Genomic DNA, 20,440 nt, shown 5'->3' with positions numbered 1-20,440 from the left:
AAAGCTGTCCACATAGACTATGCCTCGCACCGCCGACTCTCACCGCTGTCAGTCTGCAATCGTGACCGGGAAGACTACATTGCAGTAGAGAGATCTGAAAGCGAGGCTTGAACCGCTCGTAGAGCGCAGCATGGAAGGGACGACGTCAATGGATTATTGATAGGGGCTATAATCACATGAAAAGTCCAACATACTGGTTGTTTAACTTGGGTACAATCAGCCTGCCCATACATGGTTCGAATCTCTTGGCCTGTGGATGGCCCGGTGCATGTGCGTTGATTACCTGAAGATGAGGTGGCATCAGGATGCAGTATGGGAAGAAGGCAAGCTGGCTGAGGCAGTGAGATGCTTTGGGCAATGTATTTCTGGAGAACCTTAGGTCCTGCCATTCATGTGACTATTATTTTGATACATGCCAACATTGTTGCTGGCCAAGTTCATTCCTTCATGTGCGTCTTTTGGTCCATTTCAGGCCTGAATTCAGCCAAAAATTCGGGTTGAAATTGGACCTGAACTGGTGAATGGAGACGCACCAGATCCCTGCTGTAAGCCACTCCATGCTCTAGTGTGAACCCAGTCTGAAATTTAACTCTTTATGTTACAATGTTATAAACCTTAGCAGCCCTAATACTGGAGCTGGGCTTATTGATGAAAATTGGAGGAAGGAACAAAGGAAGAACTTCAAGGGCTGTCCAGAGCAACCAATGAGGTTTGTCTTTACAGCAAAATAGGACTTTGGCTTCCAAAGCTCTATCCTTACACCAGTTTTATTAGTTCAGCCCTGAGTTTTCCCAAAATGTATGAAATCTTCAGGTTTATAACAAAAGCTGCAGCATAGCTCATTTATCAGTAGTTTCACTGGAGTAACCCGACATCTGACTGCTGTAGTTTACATAACTCAGAATATCAGAATTTCATTGTGCCGTCTTATTGAATTAGCTTTCTAGCATAGCAGCCAAAAGTCACATAGCATTCATTTTCTCTTGCGGATTTCCAAAAATAACGTATTAAATAGATTTGCCACTGTAAGCTAAAAATGGGTCACAGCCAGAGTAGGTCCTGCTATTGCTTACAAGGAAGTGCAAAAGATGGAAACTTTCAATGCGTCTACAGGGGTGTGTCTAGACCAGGGTCTGATTCAGATTCATGTGAAGAACCCCTTTAAAGCCGACCTGTTTGCTAGAGCTATATTTTAGGAAAACGAAGAATCACCATTCAGAGCCAAAGTGCTCTGAATCCCTTTAATTGTAGGCGCATATTCTATATATAAATATATATGCACATACATTTGCAGAATTATTTTCCTTGGCAGACTCTGTCCAGGAAAACCACTGTATCCGGGGTCAAGTAATAAAAAAAAAAAGTCAATCTTCAGATGAGCTCCCATATGCTTTACAGATGCTATATATTATAATGAATGGAGTATACCATAATCTTTACATAAAACATGCCTAGTAGTAGATCAGAGAAAGCAGTGCACACACGTCACAGAAGAAGCTTGTCATCAAAGTGCACAGCAAATTCCACTGCGGTTTCACTAAATCAAATGTGTTCTGGGTACTACAATTACACATTTCATAAAGCCTTTCATATTGTCATCATTTTCAGATACAGCCTGATAATTACTTGCATTCACCTTTTTAATGCCATAGCAAATAACTTGAGCCATCCAGAGAATAACCTTTGGATCTTTGAAGTCTGGATATCATTGCTCATTTTCATGCTGTGTTATCACTCTATTGAATGTCACACTTTCAATTCTTGTTACATTAAAACTTTTAGCAGAACCTGACGACTGATTCACAAAGGTATGGATTTTTTGAAGCCTAACACCAGCCACAACTTTTTCTTTTTTTTAATTTGGAACAGAGCAAAAAACGATTAGAGCTTATGTCTTTTTTTTTTTTTTTTGCATACATGTTGGGGAGAACTCCTCTAGCCTGTGATACCAGGACAAGGAATAAAGAGAGTAATGCTGCATACACACGATCGGACATTTCAACAACAAAATCCTGGATTTATTTCCGACAGATATTGGCTCAAACTTGTCTTGCATACACACGGTCGCACAAATGTTGTCGGAAATTCTGAACGTCAAGAACGCGGTGACGTACAACATGTACGACGAGCCGAGAAAAATGAAGTTCAATAGCCAGTGCGGCTCTTCTGCTTGATTCCGAGCATGCGTGGAACTTTGTACGTTGGAATTGTGTACACACGATTGGAATTTCTGACAACGCATTTTGTTGTCGGAAAATTTGAGAACAAGCTCTCAAATTTTTGTTGTTGGAAATTCCGACAACAAATGTCTGATGGAGCCTACACACGGTCGGAATTTCCGACAACAAGCTTACACTGAACATTTGTTGTCGGAAATTCCGACTGTGTGTACGCGGCATAAGGGTTAGGACAAGGGCTAAGGAGCTTACAATCTAAGGTCCCTAACTCACATTCGTATACTAGGGCCAACTTACACAGAAGCCAATTAACCTACCAGCATGTCTTTGGAGTGTGGGAGGAAACCAGAGTACCCAGAGGAAACCCACACAGGCACAGGGAGAACATGCAAAGTCCAGGCAGTAGTGTCATGGTTGGGATTCGAACCAGTGACCCTTTTTACCGCTAGGTGAGAGTGCTACCCACTACACCACTGTGCCACCCTCTCTATTGTTATTACCTATTGTCACCAGGGCAGGAAGTAAAGGGAAATCTCCCAGTTGGGGCACAGACGGTAAAAAAATCTGATAGAGATTCTAACCCTTTCCCACTTTATTTAAAATAAATAAGTGCTGCTAAATTCCTATGTAAGTTTTGGAGGACAGGAGGTCCTTTTGGAGGATGTTCAGTCCCACTGCAGGAAGCTTATCAAAGTCTACGGCAGGCTGCAGATGGATGGGGCTGAACACTGTATTGCGTGGTACTAGCATTTGGGATCCTGTTTGTTCATGAATAAGGTTTCAAAATGCAGGTCCATAGCTCCCAAATGTCCCTCATTTGAAGGTACTGTTCCTCTTTTGAAACCACATCCCTCTGAACCTCATGCAGCCTCAGTTGTCTCTCTTATTTATACCAAAAGTTTTAGGCTGCACTAAACTTTTTTTCAACCTCTATGTTACTGCATTTGTTTTTTGAAAAGCCAATGTAAAGGAAAAAATAGAGGTTTTCTGTATATTAAGACCTTTGTAATTATAACCCGTGGCAGAGATGTGCCCTTTGCCTATATGCTGTGTGCTAAAAACTGAGCCATGTCAATCTTTAGCCTACTATACTACTATACTATACTATACTATACTATACTATACTATACTATACTATACTATAGGCTTTGACAGGCTGCCTGCAGCATGGCTGAGTTCTCTTTCACACAGGCGTTGAAAATAGGCAGTTGGATTGTGTTTTTTCACGTTCTCTGAATGCTTATCAATAGTTAAAACAGGGAGGGGATGAAAGTGTTTACACTGCAGCATTAGTACAGCCTTGCTTTGTGGCAAGGCAAGAATAACGTTGCCCCCCCCCCTGTGATTGTATACAGCGGTGTCTGTCAGCAGACCAATGATTCATGGCCGAGACCTGCTGTGTCCTATCACAGCTCAGAGCCCTGTGTTGACAATCCCTCTGTACAGTGGGAATAATATCTGTGTTTCTTATGCCTGAAAAGCAGGTATAAGAAACACAGAGATTATTTGTAAAAAGCAGTACACATTATACACATTAAAGTGGAGTTCCACCCACTTTTACAACTCTTCAGTATCCCTCACTAAACTGTGCACTGTAAACAAATTGGATATTTTTAAATTTTTTTTCTCAGCACCTACTGTATATATGCTGTATTCATTTTTCACTTCCTCCTCCCTGGCCGCGGCCCATCGCATCATTTCCTGTTTGCAATGCCTTCTGGGAAGGGGCGGCAACTTCCTCTGAAACTGCCGTTGAAGATGGATATCTCGGTAACGGCAGCAGCTGCTGCCACAACCGAGGTATCCATCTTTACAGCGAGCGGTTCTGTACACGATAATGGTGGTCTCTGCGGCGGGTTCGCCGCGAGATCACCGTTATCGGCGGCGGGAGAGTTGCCACCCCCCCTCCCGCCGCTCTCCCGCGCCCTCCGCCGCTTACCGGAGCCGTCGGTAGCGGCGGAGGAGATCGGGACCTGTCACTACTGAGGTACTGAGACGAGTGAGGCCAAGATGACCCCCACCCGTCTCTATACCATGTGACGGCCGGAGTGACGTCATTACGACAGCTCCGCCCACTTCTCTTAAAGGCACAATTTTTTTTTGTGTCATTTTTTTAAACGACTTTTTTTTTTTTTTTTTTTTTTTGCATTTTAGTGTAAATATGAGATCTGAGGACTTTTTGACCCCAGATCTCATATTTAAGAGGACCTGTCATGTTTTTTTCTATTACAAGGGATGTTTACATTCCTTGTAATAGGAATAAAAGTGATCCAATTTTTTTTTTTTTTTAAACAGTGAAAAAATAAATAAAATAAATAATAAAAAAAAAAAAAAATTTTAAAGCGCCCTGTCCCGACGAGCTCGCGCGCAGAAGCGAACGCATACGTGAGTAGCGCCCGCATATGAAAACGGTGGTCAAACCACACATGTGAGGTATCGCCGCGACCGGTAGAGTGAGAGCAATAATTCTAGCCCTAGACCTCCTCTGTAACGCAAAACATGCAACCTGTAGAATTTTTTAAACGTCGCCTATGGAGATTTTTAAGGGTAAAAGTTTGACGCTATTCCATGAGCGGGCGCAATTTTGAAGCGTGACATGTTGGGTATCAATTTACTTGGCGTAACATTATATTTCACAATATAAAAAAAAATTGGGCTAACTTTACTGTTGTCTTATTTTTTTATTAAAAAAAGTGAATTTTTTCCAAAAAAAGTGCGCTTATAAGACCGCTGCGCAAATACGGTGCAAAAAAAAGTATTGCAATGACCGCCATTTTATTCTCTAGGGTGTTAGAAAAAAAAACATATATAATGTTTGGGGGTTCTAAGTAATTTTCTAGCAAAAAAACCTGTTTTAAACATGTAAACACCTAAAATCCAAAACGAGGCTGGTCCTTAAGTGGTTACACTGCTTGTGCTGCACTGAGCATGTGCGAGATCTGCAAGGATGAGATCCAGGAAGAAATACAGTCTGGCTTCAAATGCCCACACTTAAGATGGCCACGGCCTGCTGTAAGTTTATAAAATAACAAACTACTGCTATAAACTAACAAAACAGACCTTAGTTTACAGACTAACTTTACTAGAATATATTAAGCTTGTGTATTATAGGGGTATTTTTATTTAAAAAGTATCATTTCGGCCGGAACACCACTTTAACACTCGTTAGGCACACAGTTAACCTTTTGATCGCCCTAGACACCTTCCCAACCAGTGTCATTAGTAAAGTGATAGTATATATTATTAGCACTGATCACTCTATTAGTATCACTGGTGATGTCAGTGGCAGTTAGTTAGTTCCCACCCAGTGTAAGTTAGTGTCAGATTGCCCACTGCACTAGCACAGTCACACTATAATTTGCTGATTGGCATTAGTAGTATTAAAAAAAATTAAATTTTGGCCCAAAATCGATGAAGACATTTACTTATTTTTATTTATTTTTGGCATGTGTGTTGAGATTACAGTTAACTTTTGTACTCAGTATTATATTTTCAGATGTGATACAGGTGTTGTAAATATGTTTTTCAACGCATTGCATTACCTGCTACCAAAACTGCCAGCTGTCATCTGCATGTTCTGGATTGGCATCAGTAGGATGTCCCAGATGCCTGATCTTCATACTGGACCAGCCATGTAAAATGCCCAGATTATCTAAACTGGCACTTGGAGAGTCACTAATTTTGTTAAATTCCCTTATAAAGCATACAATTTCCAAGCAGACTGAAATTTTTTACTAAGAAACTGCAGTTGACCATTGATGAATAAGAGAAGATCACTCTTTACTGACATGGAGCAGATTTACATTGATTTCAGTTTCCTGGCATTAAACACACTGCTCATTCTTCACAGAGCCATTGAATATGATCATTCTCCCACTTTCTCAATCCCCGCAGTATCTTTTTCATCCGGTATTATAAGTTCTACATGTACCGGTCAAACACATTCTAAGAGCAGTGGGCACTGTGCTTGCATACAGATGAGTCAGGAAACAAAGGTTAAATTCTCTACACATTTTCAAATGGTTAGTGATGCCAAGACGAGCTGAGTGGTCATTTCTGCACTATGCCTAATTTCCACCAAAATGCCAATTTGTTTTCTCTTACATTTTTTCCTAATTGCTTCAACAGGTGAAGTAGATGTTCACTGCTTAACCAGCTTAAGTGAGGGTCTACCTGCTAATTAAAGGCAGATACAGAAACGTTTATAAAAGGCAGCAACCTAAGCAGGAAGTTAGCCACAGGGTATGGTTCCCCTGAGTGTTCCGAAGGGGGTGGGTTGTATAATTGTGTGTTCAATAGAAAAAAAGAAAGCCAGCAGCAAAATAAAGGAAACAAGAAAATACATCGAGCTTTGATTCCAAATCTCCATTTCTGGCTCTTAACTGATTGCATTACTACCTAACCTCCCTTGGTTCCTTTTAACTTCTGTAAAAGCGTTGCTACTCCTTATCTTGAGATGCCTTTCCTCATCCTTCATAAGACCTATTTTTTAAACTATCAAGGTTCAACTATATTGCAAGATCTTAGGTTGGTGTTGTCCCTTTCTAGTGATTTTGTTTGCCTCGAGAAAATGTGCTATTTATTTTTTTGCATAATGATGACACAACCTCGAAAGAATTGACCGAATGTACGTGACTTGTCTAAAATGTATAGGCTTTAAATGTCTATACATAGGACAAACTATGGACAATTACTTGTCACTATATTATAGTTCCCCAGAGGAGCTATACTTAGTACATTTTTACCTTTCCTGCTGCCTGGACCGCTGAACACCACTCTGATCAAGATAAATCATCCTCTGAAGTCTGCTGGGAAATTGACTTTTCTGATTGACACTTTTCAATCTCCTTTGTTCTCTGCAGCTCTCACTGTTAACCTTCACATCATTACTCTATATACTTTAGCTTTCGCAGAGAACTTTAGTATAGTGATAGTGTCACTTTAAGGCCTTGTTTATATGAGTGTTTATATGGATGTCAAGGGAGCCATAAAACAGGCGATTGAGACAGTTTTTACCAGTTAAGATGATTTTAGCAACCTCCAAATGCCCACCTAACATACAGCCAGAAGGGGCTGTACATATGAAATGGCAAATTTTACTCAGCTTGTCAAGTTTGACAAGTGGCACCTCCTGTCAAACTTGGTTATTGGAGTCAATGGGGCTATGCCACCACTGCAAGTCAAACCTTTGGCTCATGATTGTGCCTGCATTTTTTCATCTATCTTGGTATATCAGTGTAGCATTCTCCCCTGAAAAGGCCACCGAAAATGACCAGGTCTCCCTTGATGCAGGACAGAGGCTGCCAGGCACAGACACAGTTCCAAGCACACCGACAAATGTAGGCTCAGTCTAGGGGATGCCTTTTTTGTGGAATTATTGCAGAAAACTTGAACAGGCGAGAGATAAGGGTGCAGAATACTCCAAAATGTTAGAAGGAATCAGCAGGAGGACAAAATCCTCTTGTAGCAACATTTGCTGGGGGTAATGCTGTGTACACAGGGGCGGACTTTTCGACCGGACTGGTCCAACTGACCGAATCCGGTGGACAATCCGACCCTGTGTGGGCTCCATTGGACCTGCAGCGGACTTTTTCGGTCAAAAATCTGACGGACTTTAGATTTGGAACATGTTTCAAATTTGTCCAACGGACTTGAGTCCGGTCGAAAAATCCTCTTGTCTGTATGCTAGTCCGATGGATGAAAACCCACGATAGGGCAGCTATTGGCTACCGGCTATCAACTTTCTTATTTTAGTCCAGTCGTACGTCATCACGTACAAATCCGTTGGACTTTGGTGTGATCATGTGTAGGCAAGTCCGTTCATTCAAAAGTCTGTCGGAAAGTCCGTCGGACCAGACCTGTCGAAAAGTCCGCTTGTGTGTACGTGGCATAAGAGGAAAAGGCCAGCTAATGGGGACTCTGTCTATCTATGCGAGCAGTCCCAGTCCTTAGACCCCTTCACACTGAGGCACTTTTTAGGCATTTTAGCTCTAAAAAAAGTGCCTGAAAAGCGCCTCTCATGTCTCCCCAGTGTGAAGGCCTGAGTGCTTTCACGCTGGCAGTGCTTTCACGCTGGGGCAGTGCGCTTGCGGGACGTTCTGAAAAGTCCTGCAAGCAGCATCTTTGGGGTATGTACACCGCTCCCGAAATGCCCTGCCCATTGAAATGAATGGGCAGTGCTGCCGAAGCACCTGCAAAGTGATTCGGCAGTGTCGCAACACTTTTAACACTTTCTTCGTCCGCTTTCTAGCGGCGCTTTACCACCGACGCCCAGTGCTTTCAGTGTGAAAGTAGCCTTATAGCAACCTTTGGCATTTACTTCCTGAAGCGCATGCACACCTGGAATCCACAACCAAAGTCTTACTCAAAAAGCCTGATGACAGCTGTTGCTCATTCCAGCTTCCACTAACACTCCGCTGTAAAAAGGGGATCCCCTCTTTAGGCCAGCTAACTTAGGTAATGACCTGCAGAAGGTAACTTTCAATCCAGATTTCTTCAAGCCCTCAGCCAAGCATCTGCTAAGGCCCAACATCAGCTCTCCAGTACACATGCTGAATCCCAGGGGCAGTACCCAGACCAGAGCACCCTGATCAAGACTCATAAGCAGTTATCTTCCCTGCCACGTTCTGGGTGCCCCTTTCTAGTTATTGACTGAGGCGCAATAAATATTCATAACTCAGTGGTTGATCCTTCTGGAAACTTCCTCCAGAAGCAGGCAGGGGTAATCAACCACCAAACCTAGGGAAACCTGCCCAGACCAAAAAAAACAGATCACCACTTCACTAAGTACAGCATAACCAAAACACTAAATTAACCTAACGAGGGCAAGGCGCTTCATCAATACTTATGATCATTTGCAGCCACCTCCTGTCTACATGCATTTAGTTCATCAGATGTTGCACATCATTTCTCAGAGTGCACTTCCTAATGACAACAGTGGAATGTGGAACAGTGTGCCATGTGCATTGGTAGTTTCATTATTAAAAACATTTTAAAGCTATGATCATATTTTAATGATTGGGTTTAAATATATTTTAACTAGCTATGACCAAGTAAGGATCTGGTAGGGTACAAGATACAGCATTGGGATAGCCATAGCTTATCACATACACAATCATTATATGAGCATTTCTGATGTTATATGCATAGATGTATATAGCAATCTCAGCCTGAAATGCCAAGTAATCAGATCTGTTGACATGTGACCAATTTAGCTTCCAACAGCCTTATTAAAAAAATAATCTGATAAGACAGAATAGAGGGCTAACACTTCCCAAAATGCCAGTATATTGGCCTGTTGCCAAGTTTCTATGGCAGCCATTGGTTCTCACTATGCAATAACAAGAGATGACAACCATTGAGGTGTCAGTTACCCCTTCACAAAAACAGATCCTCAAAATAGGAAATCAGAAATAAATTTTAAATAGCCATACTCTTAGATCAGGGTCTTATATTCAGTGAAATTAGAAAAAAGAATAAAAAAGGCCAAATCAATCTATACTGTCCCATCTTGAAAAAAGAATGGACATGCATGAAACCATAGTCCATATTTTATCCTACTTTTTTCTATTTTAGGAAGCATCAAATTTACGAGGTTGTAGCTGAGAATTCTCCATTCTTTAGGTGGGCTTCAAATCCCGGCAGGCATTTTGTGAGCTGGTGCTGAGCACTGGCACTTCCAGTAAAACACATTTAATGGGGATCAATTTAATTTTGTCAGGTACTGAGGACTGTCACCAGATGTAGAAAATACCAATTTACAACTACTTTGTGGTAATTTATTTTTCTTTATCTTGCTAAATCATTATATATTACAACATATTACCTGCTAAAGTTTGGTTCATATTGATGGTGAAATGTGATTTAATTTAAGAAATTAACAAATGAAAAGACAAAATCATGAATAACAGACCATATTAAAGTGATATTAAAGGTTTATTTAAAAAAAAGAAATAATAAAAAACATGTTATACTTACCTGCTCTGTGCAGTGGCTTTGTACAGAGCAGCCCTGATCCCTCTCTTCTCAGGTCCCCCGCTGGAGCTCCTGGCTCCTCCTCTTCAGCCAGTGCCCCCAATAGCAAACTGCTTGCTCTGGGAGCACTGGTGCGTTCTCACTCCCGAGCCCCGATCTATGCGTCCATTAGAGACACAGATCCGCTGCCATGGCTAATGGCTCCCGCTGCTGTCTCTGGCAATGAGGAATGAGAAACCCAGGAGAAGCTTAGCTCTCGTGCACACCGCTGGATCAAGAGTGGGCTCAGGTGAGTTATAGGGGGGCACTACACACAGAAGGTTCAGAGCCCCCCAGAGAGCCCCCCCTTACATCTGAGTCCCCAGAGAGCCTCAGCCTTGCATCAGGGTCCCCAGAGAGCCCCCCACTTACATCAGGGTCCCCCCTTACATCAGGGTCCCCAGAGAGCTCCCTACTTACATCAGAGTCCCCAAAGAGTCCCCCCTTACATCAGGGTCCCCAGAGAGCTCCCCACTTACATCAGAGTCCCCAGAGAGCCCCCCTTACATCAGAGTCCCCAGAGAGTCCCCCCTTACATCAGGGTCCCCAGAGAGCTCCCCACTTACATCAGAGTCCCCAGAGAGCCCCCCCTTACATCGGGGTCCCCAGAGAGCTCCCCACTTACATCAGGGTCCCCAGAGAACCCCTCCTTACCTCAGAGTCCCCAGAGAACTGCTCCTTACATCAGGGTCACCAGAAAGAGGACGGGCAGTGAGAGATGATGTAATCTCTCTGCTGCCCACGGCTGCACAGTAAGGGTGGAACAGTGGTGATGCAGGGCGGGCGGTGAGAGATGATGTCATCTCTCTGCTCTCTCGCCGCCCGGCTCTTCCATGCTGCCTGCCCACTCTTCGACTCTCCCGTGCTGCCCGCCACACAGCTGCAGAGAAGCCATGCCCCAGTAGTAGGCCGCTGCCCTGTAGTTGGGGACCCGTGGGACTCGGGGCTATGGGCCCCAGATTCAGGCGATGCCACTGGCTGTCACTGAAACCGGTCCACTGAGCCATCGGCCCACCGGGAAACTCCCGGTAGTCCCGATGGCCAGTACATGCCTGGGTGTGAATGGGGATTTATGGCTTCATTATACTACCAATATGCTCATGAAACCCCAGTACATTTATTTCTGTAAAACTGAGCACAAGTCCAGACTTTGCAAAGTACAAAAAGAAACTTCACAGTTTCTTTTAACAAAGGCTTAATTGTAGTGCATCACATATTGTTATACTAACATTAGTAGAAAACACAGTAATTACATGTTATAAAAGGAAAGCTCCATGAATTATCCATGAAAAGCACAGAGGGGGGTAAGTGTAATGTGCTAATTACTCTTATCTCATGCTCTCGATTCCAAGTATCAGCTCTCCTAGAACCCTTAGGAACACAGTGGTATACTTAGCTCTGGGGTATGTGCGCATTCTACTAGCAGCCCCTGCTTTTTGAGTGCTAAATTAAATTAGTTGTGACAATAGAAGTTAACTGCAGCGACTCTGTTGGGAAAATAGTGGGTGCTGTACAGAAAATGGGCTTTAAGCATTAGGTGAACACTACTGCTGCCACTTTCTGTCACTGTGGACTTCCGAGATGTAAGGAAAGTATACAATAACATTTTTCCCGTAATGTGCGTGGGTTTTTTTTATGTGTCCATTTTACATGGGGCGGGGGAGTTGAACTAATATGTGGACTTTACTATTACTATATATAATGTGAGTAACTAGCAGAACATCATGCAAGTTGAAAGGGTAATTAAAGTTGGCCATAAACACATTTCTCCATCCATCCACACAGATTCCATCCACGAGATGGATGGAAAAGTCCCTCCGGCCAGGACATTATTTTCTGACAGCTGCACAAGCCTCTATCAGAAACCAATGAACAGCAGCTGCTGCCGATTGGCTACAGCTGATGATCGCTAAAAATGTTCCAACATGTCTTTTCGACAGAAGTCGATTAAACAATTAACTTCTGTCCAGCAGAGAAGCCCACACTGTGATAGAAATTCACTGCATTTGCTAAATTCCCTACTGAACTGGCCAGATTTCAATCAGGGTATGGCCAGGCAGGCTCTCATAACGCATAGTAACTGACACATTTTGCTGTTCTAAAGCTGTCCAGCGATGGATTGGTTTTCCCCATTCAATAGGGATGGAGTAATCCCCCTAGCTGCACTGCAGTACCGGTACCCTGGTCAGCATTTGCAGCCAATTGGCAGTAAGAGCTGATCGAACAGAAATATCAGCATGGATGTCGCACCACTTCCTTAAACTAAATCTCTCTAAAACTGAGCTATTAATATTCCCCCACCCGTGCACCCCTCCATGACTTTTCCATCAAAATCAACAATGCAACCTTCAGTCCCTCCCCTCACGCCAGGGTACTAGGTGTAATCCTAGACTCTGACTTGTCATTTCAGCCTCAAATCCAATCGCTGTCAAAAGTTTGTAGAATTCACCTCCGTAACATCTCTAAAATTCGCCCCTTTTTAACCACTTGACGACCGCTCACTGTATATATACGTCATTTTTTTAAAGATGGATATCTCGGTAACGGCAGCAGCTGCTGCCAAAACCGAGGTATCCATCTTTAGGGCCGGCGATTCTGTACACGATAACGGTGGTCTCTGCGGCAGGTTCCCCACGAGATCACCGTTATCAGCGGCGGGAGAGGTGCCACCCCCCCTCCCGCCGCTCTCCCGCACCCTCCGCCGCTCACCGGAGGAGATCGGGACCTGTCACTGCTGAGGTACTGAGACGAGTGAGGCCAAGATGGCCCCCACCCGTCTCTATACCATGTGACGGCCGGAGCGACGTCATTACGACGGCCCTGCCCACTTCTCTTAAAGGCACAATTTTTTTTGTCTCATTTTTTTTAAACGACTTTTTTTTTTTTTTTTTTTGCATTTTAGTGTAAATATGAGATCTGAGGACTTTTTGACCCCAGATCTCATATTTAAGAGGACCTGTCATGTTTTTTTCTATTACAAGGGATGTTTACATTCCTTGTAATAGGAATAAAAGTGATCCAATTTTTTTTTTTTTTAAAACAGTGAAAAAATAAATAAAATAAAGTAAAATAAATAATAATAAAAAAAAAAAATTTTTTAAAGCGCCCTGTCCCGACGAGCTCGCGCGCAGAAGCGAACGCATACGTGAGTAGCGCCCGCATATGAAAACAGTGGAGAAACCACACATGTGAGGTATCGCTGCGACCGGTAGAGGACGAGAGCAATAATTCTAGCCCTAGACCTCCTCTGTAACGCAAAACATGCAACCTGTAGAATTTTTTAAACGTCGCCTATGGAGATTTTTAAGGGTAAAAGTTTGACGCTATTCCACGAGCAGGCGCAATTTTGAAGCGTGACATATTGGGTATCAATTTACTTGGCGTAACATTATATTTCACAATATAAAAAAAAATTGGGCTAACTTTACTGTTGTCTTATTTTTTTATTCAAAAAAGTGATTTTTTTCCAAAAAAAGTGCGCTTATAAGACCGCTGCGCAAATACGGTGCAAAAAAAAGTATTGCAATGACCGCCATTTTATTCTCTAGGGTGTTAGAAAAAAACCATATATAATGTTTGGGGGTTCTAAGTAATTTTCTAGCAAAAAAACCTGTTTTAAACATGTAAACACCTAAAATCCAAAACGAGGCTGGTCCTTAAGTGGCAAATCAAACCACCAAGCTCCTCATTCACTCCCTTGTTATCTCTCGCCTTGACTATTGCAACTCCCTTCTCATTGGCTTACCTCTCCGTAGGCTATCCCCTCTTCAGTCTATCACGAATGCTGCTGCCAGACTTATCCACCTTACCAACCGCTCAGTGTCTGCCAACCCTCTACTCCAGTCCCTACATTGGCTCCCAATCACCCAGCGAATTAAATTCAAAATACTAACCACAACATACAAAGCCATTCACAACTCTGCCCCGAGCTACATCACTAATCTTGTCTCCAAATATCACCCAAATCGACCTCTCCGCTCTTCTCAAGACCTCCTGCTTTCAAGCTCTCTCATCTCCTCCTCCCATGCTCGTCTCCAGGATTTCTCCAGAGCCTCTCCCATCCTCTGGAACTCGCTACCTCCATCTATCCGGCTATCCCCTACTCTTGCTACCTTAAGGCGATCCCTGAAAACTCATCTCTTCAGGAAAGCCTATAATGTCTCCAACTAATCTCCTACCACTTCCACCAGCTCATTCCCCACAGTTACAACCTTTTGTACCACCTGCCCCACCCTATTAGATTGTAAGCTCTTCTGAGCAGGGCCCTCTTAATCCTCTTGTATTTTATTGTATTATAACTGTATTGTCTTCCTTTTATATTGTAAAGCGCTGCGTAAACTGTTGGCGCTATATAAATCCTGTATAATAATAATAATAATAATAATAATAATAATAATAAATTTACTGACAGTCCTGTTCGGGAGGAGTTGATCACCAGACCAACTAGCTCCTGAATGCCATAGATGGAACAGCCATAGATGGAACAAAATTAATCAATTTCCTACTGAACTGGCTTATTTTCAACCCATGTATGGCCAGCCTATCACAGTGGCTGTTAGTTAGTACTAGTGCATGGAGTTTGCATGTTCTCCTTGTGCTTGCATGGGTTTCCTCCCACAATCCAAAGCAATGGACACACGTGTGTGTGTAAAGTAGTGAGTGTACAGCTTGTATAACAGTGTAAATTTGCTGTCCCCTCAAAATAACTCAACACACAACCATTAATGTCTAAACCGCTGGCAACAAAAGTAAGTACACCCCTAAATGAAACTGTCCAAATTTGGCCCAAAGTGTCAATATTTTGTGTGGCCACCATTATTTTCCAGCACTGCCCTAACCCTCTTGGGCATGGAGTTCACCAGAGCTTCACAGGTTGCCACTGGAGTCCTTCTCTAGTCCTGATATTTTTCTGGTTGATTTGTAGACAGACTATCTCTGGCATCATGTAAGGGCCAGAGAACACCCTCTATGTAACCACAATATACAGTACAGTATTTACCTGCAGGACCCAACCTACTGTAGCTAGTGTTACTGGTAAAACTGTCAGAGCACAATAGCACAGCAGGGGAGATCGTTGTACTAACATCGGATTGTTAATACAGTGGCTCGGACCTTGCCTGTCAGGTTTTTTCCTGTTTAACCCCCTGTAGTAGTGTGTACGAGGCTCAATGCACACTAGGTGTAATCATTACACAATGACCAATCATGACCCCTCAAAGCTCCGTTATACTACAAGGACAGGTTGATGTTTCATATTTCACCAACAGCTTCTTTTGCTTCACCAGGGAGTCAGAAAAAAACAGGAATTCCTTTCAGTGCCAAAAGCTGTTTTATACAGACCAACATTTCTAAAGCCAACTCTGTTTTTCTGCAAAACATTATTGTTTAATAAAAATCATGACCACAGGGGGCCCAATCATACCATATGCTTTGGGCTGTAATGGCAGCTTTGCCCAACGCGCAGACAAACAGACAAGGCAAATCTGCCTGATGTCCTATTAGTACAGTTTTATGTTGAAAAAAAGTAGTACATGCTTCATTCTTATGCAGCGTGGTATGTTGTGACAAACTTCACCAAATTGCAATACGCTACGTTGTATAATAATAAATTAAATGTAATTTTTTGACATTTCAATTAAGCTATTATCGTACAGGTATGTATATAGATATGTATGTAGCACCATCAATTTACACAGCGTTTTACGTGCTGTGCATTCACATCAGTCCCTGCCCTCAAGGAGCTTACAATCTAAGCCCCCATCTCACATGTATACATGCACACACACACATATGAGGGTCGATCTAGACAGGAGCCAATTATCCTACCGGAATGTCTTTGGAGGAAACCAGAACGCATGGAGGAAATCTATGCAATAACAAGGGGAACATGCAAACTCACATGCAGATACTGAAATGTCCTGACCAAGATGACCTGACTGTTCAACAGTCAATACGTTACAGTCCCCTATACAACGCACACCAGCAAAACAGAGCATAAACCATGCCCACTGGTGTGATTGGGCCCTACAATCTTGTACAATAAGGCACAAGAGAATAAAATAAATCAACTGCAATGTTTACCTATGCTGCTCCTTCGTATTCTGTATATGTGTACAGATATGTGCTAGTGAACTACTACGCTGACGTTGCTGAGACATATTAAACCTTCATCATAGGCCCTGCTACAAGAATGGTCAGGAAGCGCTAATACCCACACATGCATGGACCCCAGTGATCACACTGTCTCTTTATGCTCCTCAGTACAATTGGGCACTGTGTGCTTTTGTGATATACAGGGGCATGCCATCCCATCCTCGCAGACCATCAATCCCAGACTAAACCTCAGATGGGAGGAGGACTTGTATTTCTTTTTATTCATCCATCAAGTGTGACAAGAACATAACTGAGTGTAACTTCTTACATCGTTAACAAGCACTATACAAGGCATCTCTAACATAAATTCTAAAAAGCTCCATCATCCAAAGCTTTAGGCATAGGGTTGCCACCTTTTCTTCAAGCCAAACCCGAACACTTTAGCGGAAAGTGGAAAGAGTGGAAAGAGGGGATGCAGCAAAGATAGGTGGTAGGTTGGTGGAGTTGGGTGGAATTCAGACAAGGATGTGGAGGGAAAAAGGAATGGAATGAGACTTGCAGGGAGAAGGAAGCTTGCTCTATAAGGTGAGAGATGCAGATGGAGGTGAGCAAGGAGGCAATCAGGGAGGACCAGAGTTGGTACTGAGGAGAAGGAAGAGGCTGAATGAATGGGAGCGCTGCAGTTCTGAAGTGAGTGAGATTGTGGGAGTGAGATTGAGCAGCATGTAATGTGAATGAAAGGCAGTTAGGTTGTGTTACAGTGGAGTTGGACCAAAGCATGAATGTATGAGGAGCAGGAGAGGCCAAGTGAGAAGGGAAAACAGTGCGGAGGGGGGGGGGGTAGAGTGTAAACTGAAAGTGCCAATGGAGGGGGGCAGCTGGGGGGCAGTGAGCGGCTGAAGGTGCAGAGGGGGTGGCTGTTATAGGGAGAATTCTGATGAGATTAGCTCTGAATAATGTGTCCAGGTTTCAGGTGGACTGAAACTCAGACATATGATTCAAAACCTGAATTGTCCGGTTGAATCCCGGACAGGTGGCAACCCTATTTAGGACTCATGCACACGGACACTAAGCAGCTTCTATGTGCTGAGGCATAAAATCCCTAGATCTTTCTGGCGCCCAGGAAGCTGCATGTACCCCCTACAGCAGGCAATACAAGTGAATGGCTGTATGTGCCCATGCTCAGCTGTTCACATGCGGTGCTTCTCCCCAAAAACGAAAGCGGTGGTTTTGGGGAGAAGCACCGTCCATCTATACATAGGTGAATGACAATGCAGAAGCCATCAGTGTTTATCCGTACGCCCATTCACTTGTTTTGGCACTGTATGTGGCACATGTGGCTTCCTGGGTGCCAGAAAGCACCAGGGAATGTATGCCTCAACGCACAGGAGTACATAGGTGCTGCTAAGCGTCTGTGTGCAAGAGGTCTTATCGACATAAGATGGTAACTACTTGCAACCAACAATATTTCAGTTTTCACAAGGACTAGGTTATATGAGCATATTGTATATGTAGTATATTGGCGGACTAAGCCACACTCGAGTTGTAAACCTTTTGCTCCTTGCAACTGATGAACCACAAGTCCATGCAAATAGGGCCCATTTAAATCATATGCTTTGGCCTACCCTGCCCAGCGCATAGACATGGAAATGTGTTTTATGTCCTATTGTTTAGGTTCATGCCAACATGCTGCATTGGTGTGCTCTGGAACAAAAGTAGGACATTCTGCATTTTTATGCAGCGTAGCACCTTGCAATACAGTATACCATATTGTAGCGCTGGGATGCATAAAGCTAAATGAACTGTCATTTTGTGACATTTCAATAAAGTTAATAAAAGAAAAAAAAAGTAAACAGTGCTCTATAACAATGCATGGCACCACCCCTTCACAGCGCAAACCAGCAGGAGTGCATTATACAGAACATACTGTATGTGAATGAGATTTAGCTACCCACATAGATTAATATTATACTACATATTGTGGCTGATCTCTGACAAGTGATCAGTGGCATCAAAAGCAATCATGTAGCTTTAATTCTACAAATCCCAAAGTGAAAAGCTTATTTCTGATTGGTCGATATGATTCTGCACAGTTTACTGCATCAAGTTATTAAATGATGCCTTTAGAGTTATGTAAGCATTACTTTCATAATACTACAATTCAGATTATTGCCACTGAGGTTATGTAATGATGCAAAAAGCAACATGCCGTAACTTGCACCAACCAATCAACCTTCTTCGTTGACAGCTGGTTGATATGGGTTACTGCGCTTTTGTCTTTTCCGTATGATATGTGAGTAAGCCCCATTATTACATTGTGAAAAAACAAAACAAGATAATAGTTACACTTTGGTTCTCACAAAAGCATTACACGCTGCCAAACGATTACACATTGGCCATACACTTGGCAATTAAAATCTTAAAAGCTGAAAAATAGAAAGCAATTGTACAGTCTATACCAATCCATCAAATACTCTTTTGATCATTTTTATCTTCGTTCTTTGCAAAAGCATTTTGATCAGCATTTCAGTGATTATACATCGATTTTCACAGTGGTTTTGATCACATGATGGTTCAAATGTAGGAAAATATTGAAACAGCGTATGGCGGATCACTGCAAACGTTCAATTCCTTGCAATTATTTATTTTTTAATCAAAATTTTATAGGAACATTTCCAAAAATGCCAAGTGTATGTGCAGCATAAAGGTTTACGGAGATCATTATTTTCTCCCCGTCTATTTCTGAGTGTCACCTTTTGTTTGCACTTCTTTGGTTCCTTCTGATAATCCCCTTACTCTGGCTGTCTGAGCAGTGATAGAAAACATTCCCCATCCCCCATCACATACACAACTCACCAAGGAGCTCCAGGGTCCCCACACAGTCCCTTTCATTCTTCAATAGCTCACTGAACACACAGACCCCGAACCAGACCTGCAATTTCCACTCTACCAACATGCTCGGTCCTGGCTGAATTTTGTTGATTGCTTCTGATCAATCGAATAAATATCCACGCGCCTAATTCAGATTGATCAAATGATTGTTTTTATTAGATCATTTATATTATAATTGATAGATTGCTGATTGCATGACGCAGAACAATAGCGCTGCGTTACATCGATTTTAATTGATGATAGATCGATAGTTTGCGATAGCTGGTATCGGAATTGACTGTAAATCGCTATGAGTATGGCCACCTATAGGGTTAGCAGAAGGAACCACAGAGCGCAGCAGGACCAGAGATGTCAACTGGTTGTCTGAGCAATAATAGAAAGCATCCCGCATCCCCCATTCCATACACAACTCACCGAGACAAGGAACTCCAGGGTCCCCACATAGTCCCTCTCCGTCTTCAATAGCTCACTGAGCACACAGACCCTGAGCCGGAGCTGCCTGTCCACATCCCTTCCATCACTTCTATGATGTTCCTCAGTCATGTTCCAAGAGTCAGTACAGATCACCCACAAAGCTTACAACTTTTCCCAACTTCTGCTTCACTTGGTGAAACTTTCTAACACTCTTTCTTCTTCTTCAAAGGCATCACTGTTTCTCCAAATCAATCCAATCTAAAAGAGATCCTTGTAAATCAAATCCTATAAAGCTTAAAAACAAGACTTCTAAAACAAGAAAACAAAGTTTCTCTCTGCCTGCAGATATCCAGCCTGTGGTTTGGGAGCAGAGCAAGTAAAATTTGGACATTAATCAAAAGATTGCATCCATGTGACTCCAACCCCTTCATCCTGGAACCAGCCTCTCTCCCCACCACCCACCCCCAACAGTGCTGTCCCCTCCTTCATCCTCCAATGAATGGCAGGAAAGAGAGCAGAAAGCTTGGGAAGTCTATCCTGCCAACAATGCCCCCTCTGCACAATCACAGCGCAGGCTGAACAAGGGACCAAGATGGCAAAAGGATGTCTGAGCTCCAGTTCAAGTGTGGGGCAAAGGCTCAAGGCGTCTTCCTAGGCATAGGCTGAGCTCTGATTTCCAGGGAAGATAGGCTGCAAACAACTTCCAAACTTGTGTGTGAGAGCCAGAAGTTTAGCTTATAGTTTAGCTGCCCCCCCCTCCTCCCTTGTAATCAGGGCACTGGGCGCTCCTGCAAATGCAATTAAACACAGGAAAGAAAAGTCATTTGCAGTATTCTCAGCATTGCAATGCT

At 43.0% G+C, this 20,440-nt stretch overlaps 1 protein-coding gene across 1 annotated transcript in view; it reads right to left on the bottom strand.

Annotated features, from left to right (window-relative positions):
* The window catches only part of PREX2 (phosphatidylinositol-3,4,5-trisphosphate dependent Rac exchange factor 2), a 422,278-nt gene extending 402,225 nt beyond the window's left edge, over positions 1-20,053 (bottom strand). Inside the window, exon 1 of the mRNA XM_073631775.1 lies at positions 19,590-20,053. Within this exon, the coding sequence (XP_073487876.1) occupies positions 19,590-19,718 (129 nt within the window). The 5' untranslated portion in view covers positions 19,719-20,053. The remainder of the gene's footprint in view (positions 1-19,589) is intronic.
* Positions 20,054-20,440: the final 387 nt, after the last annotated feature.

This window comes from Aquarana catesbeiana, linkage group LG05 (assembly GCF_042186555.1).
Source record: "Aquarana catesbeiana isolate 2022-GZ linkage group LG05, ASM4218655v1, whole genome shotgun sequence".
NCBI lineage: Eukaryota > Metazoa > Chordata > Amphibia > Anura > Ranidae > Aquarana > Aquarana catesbeiana.
The sequence above is the reverse complement of the archived record's forward strand: the minus strand, read 5'-3'. Positions and strand labels throughout refer to the sequence as shown.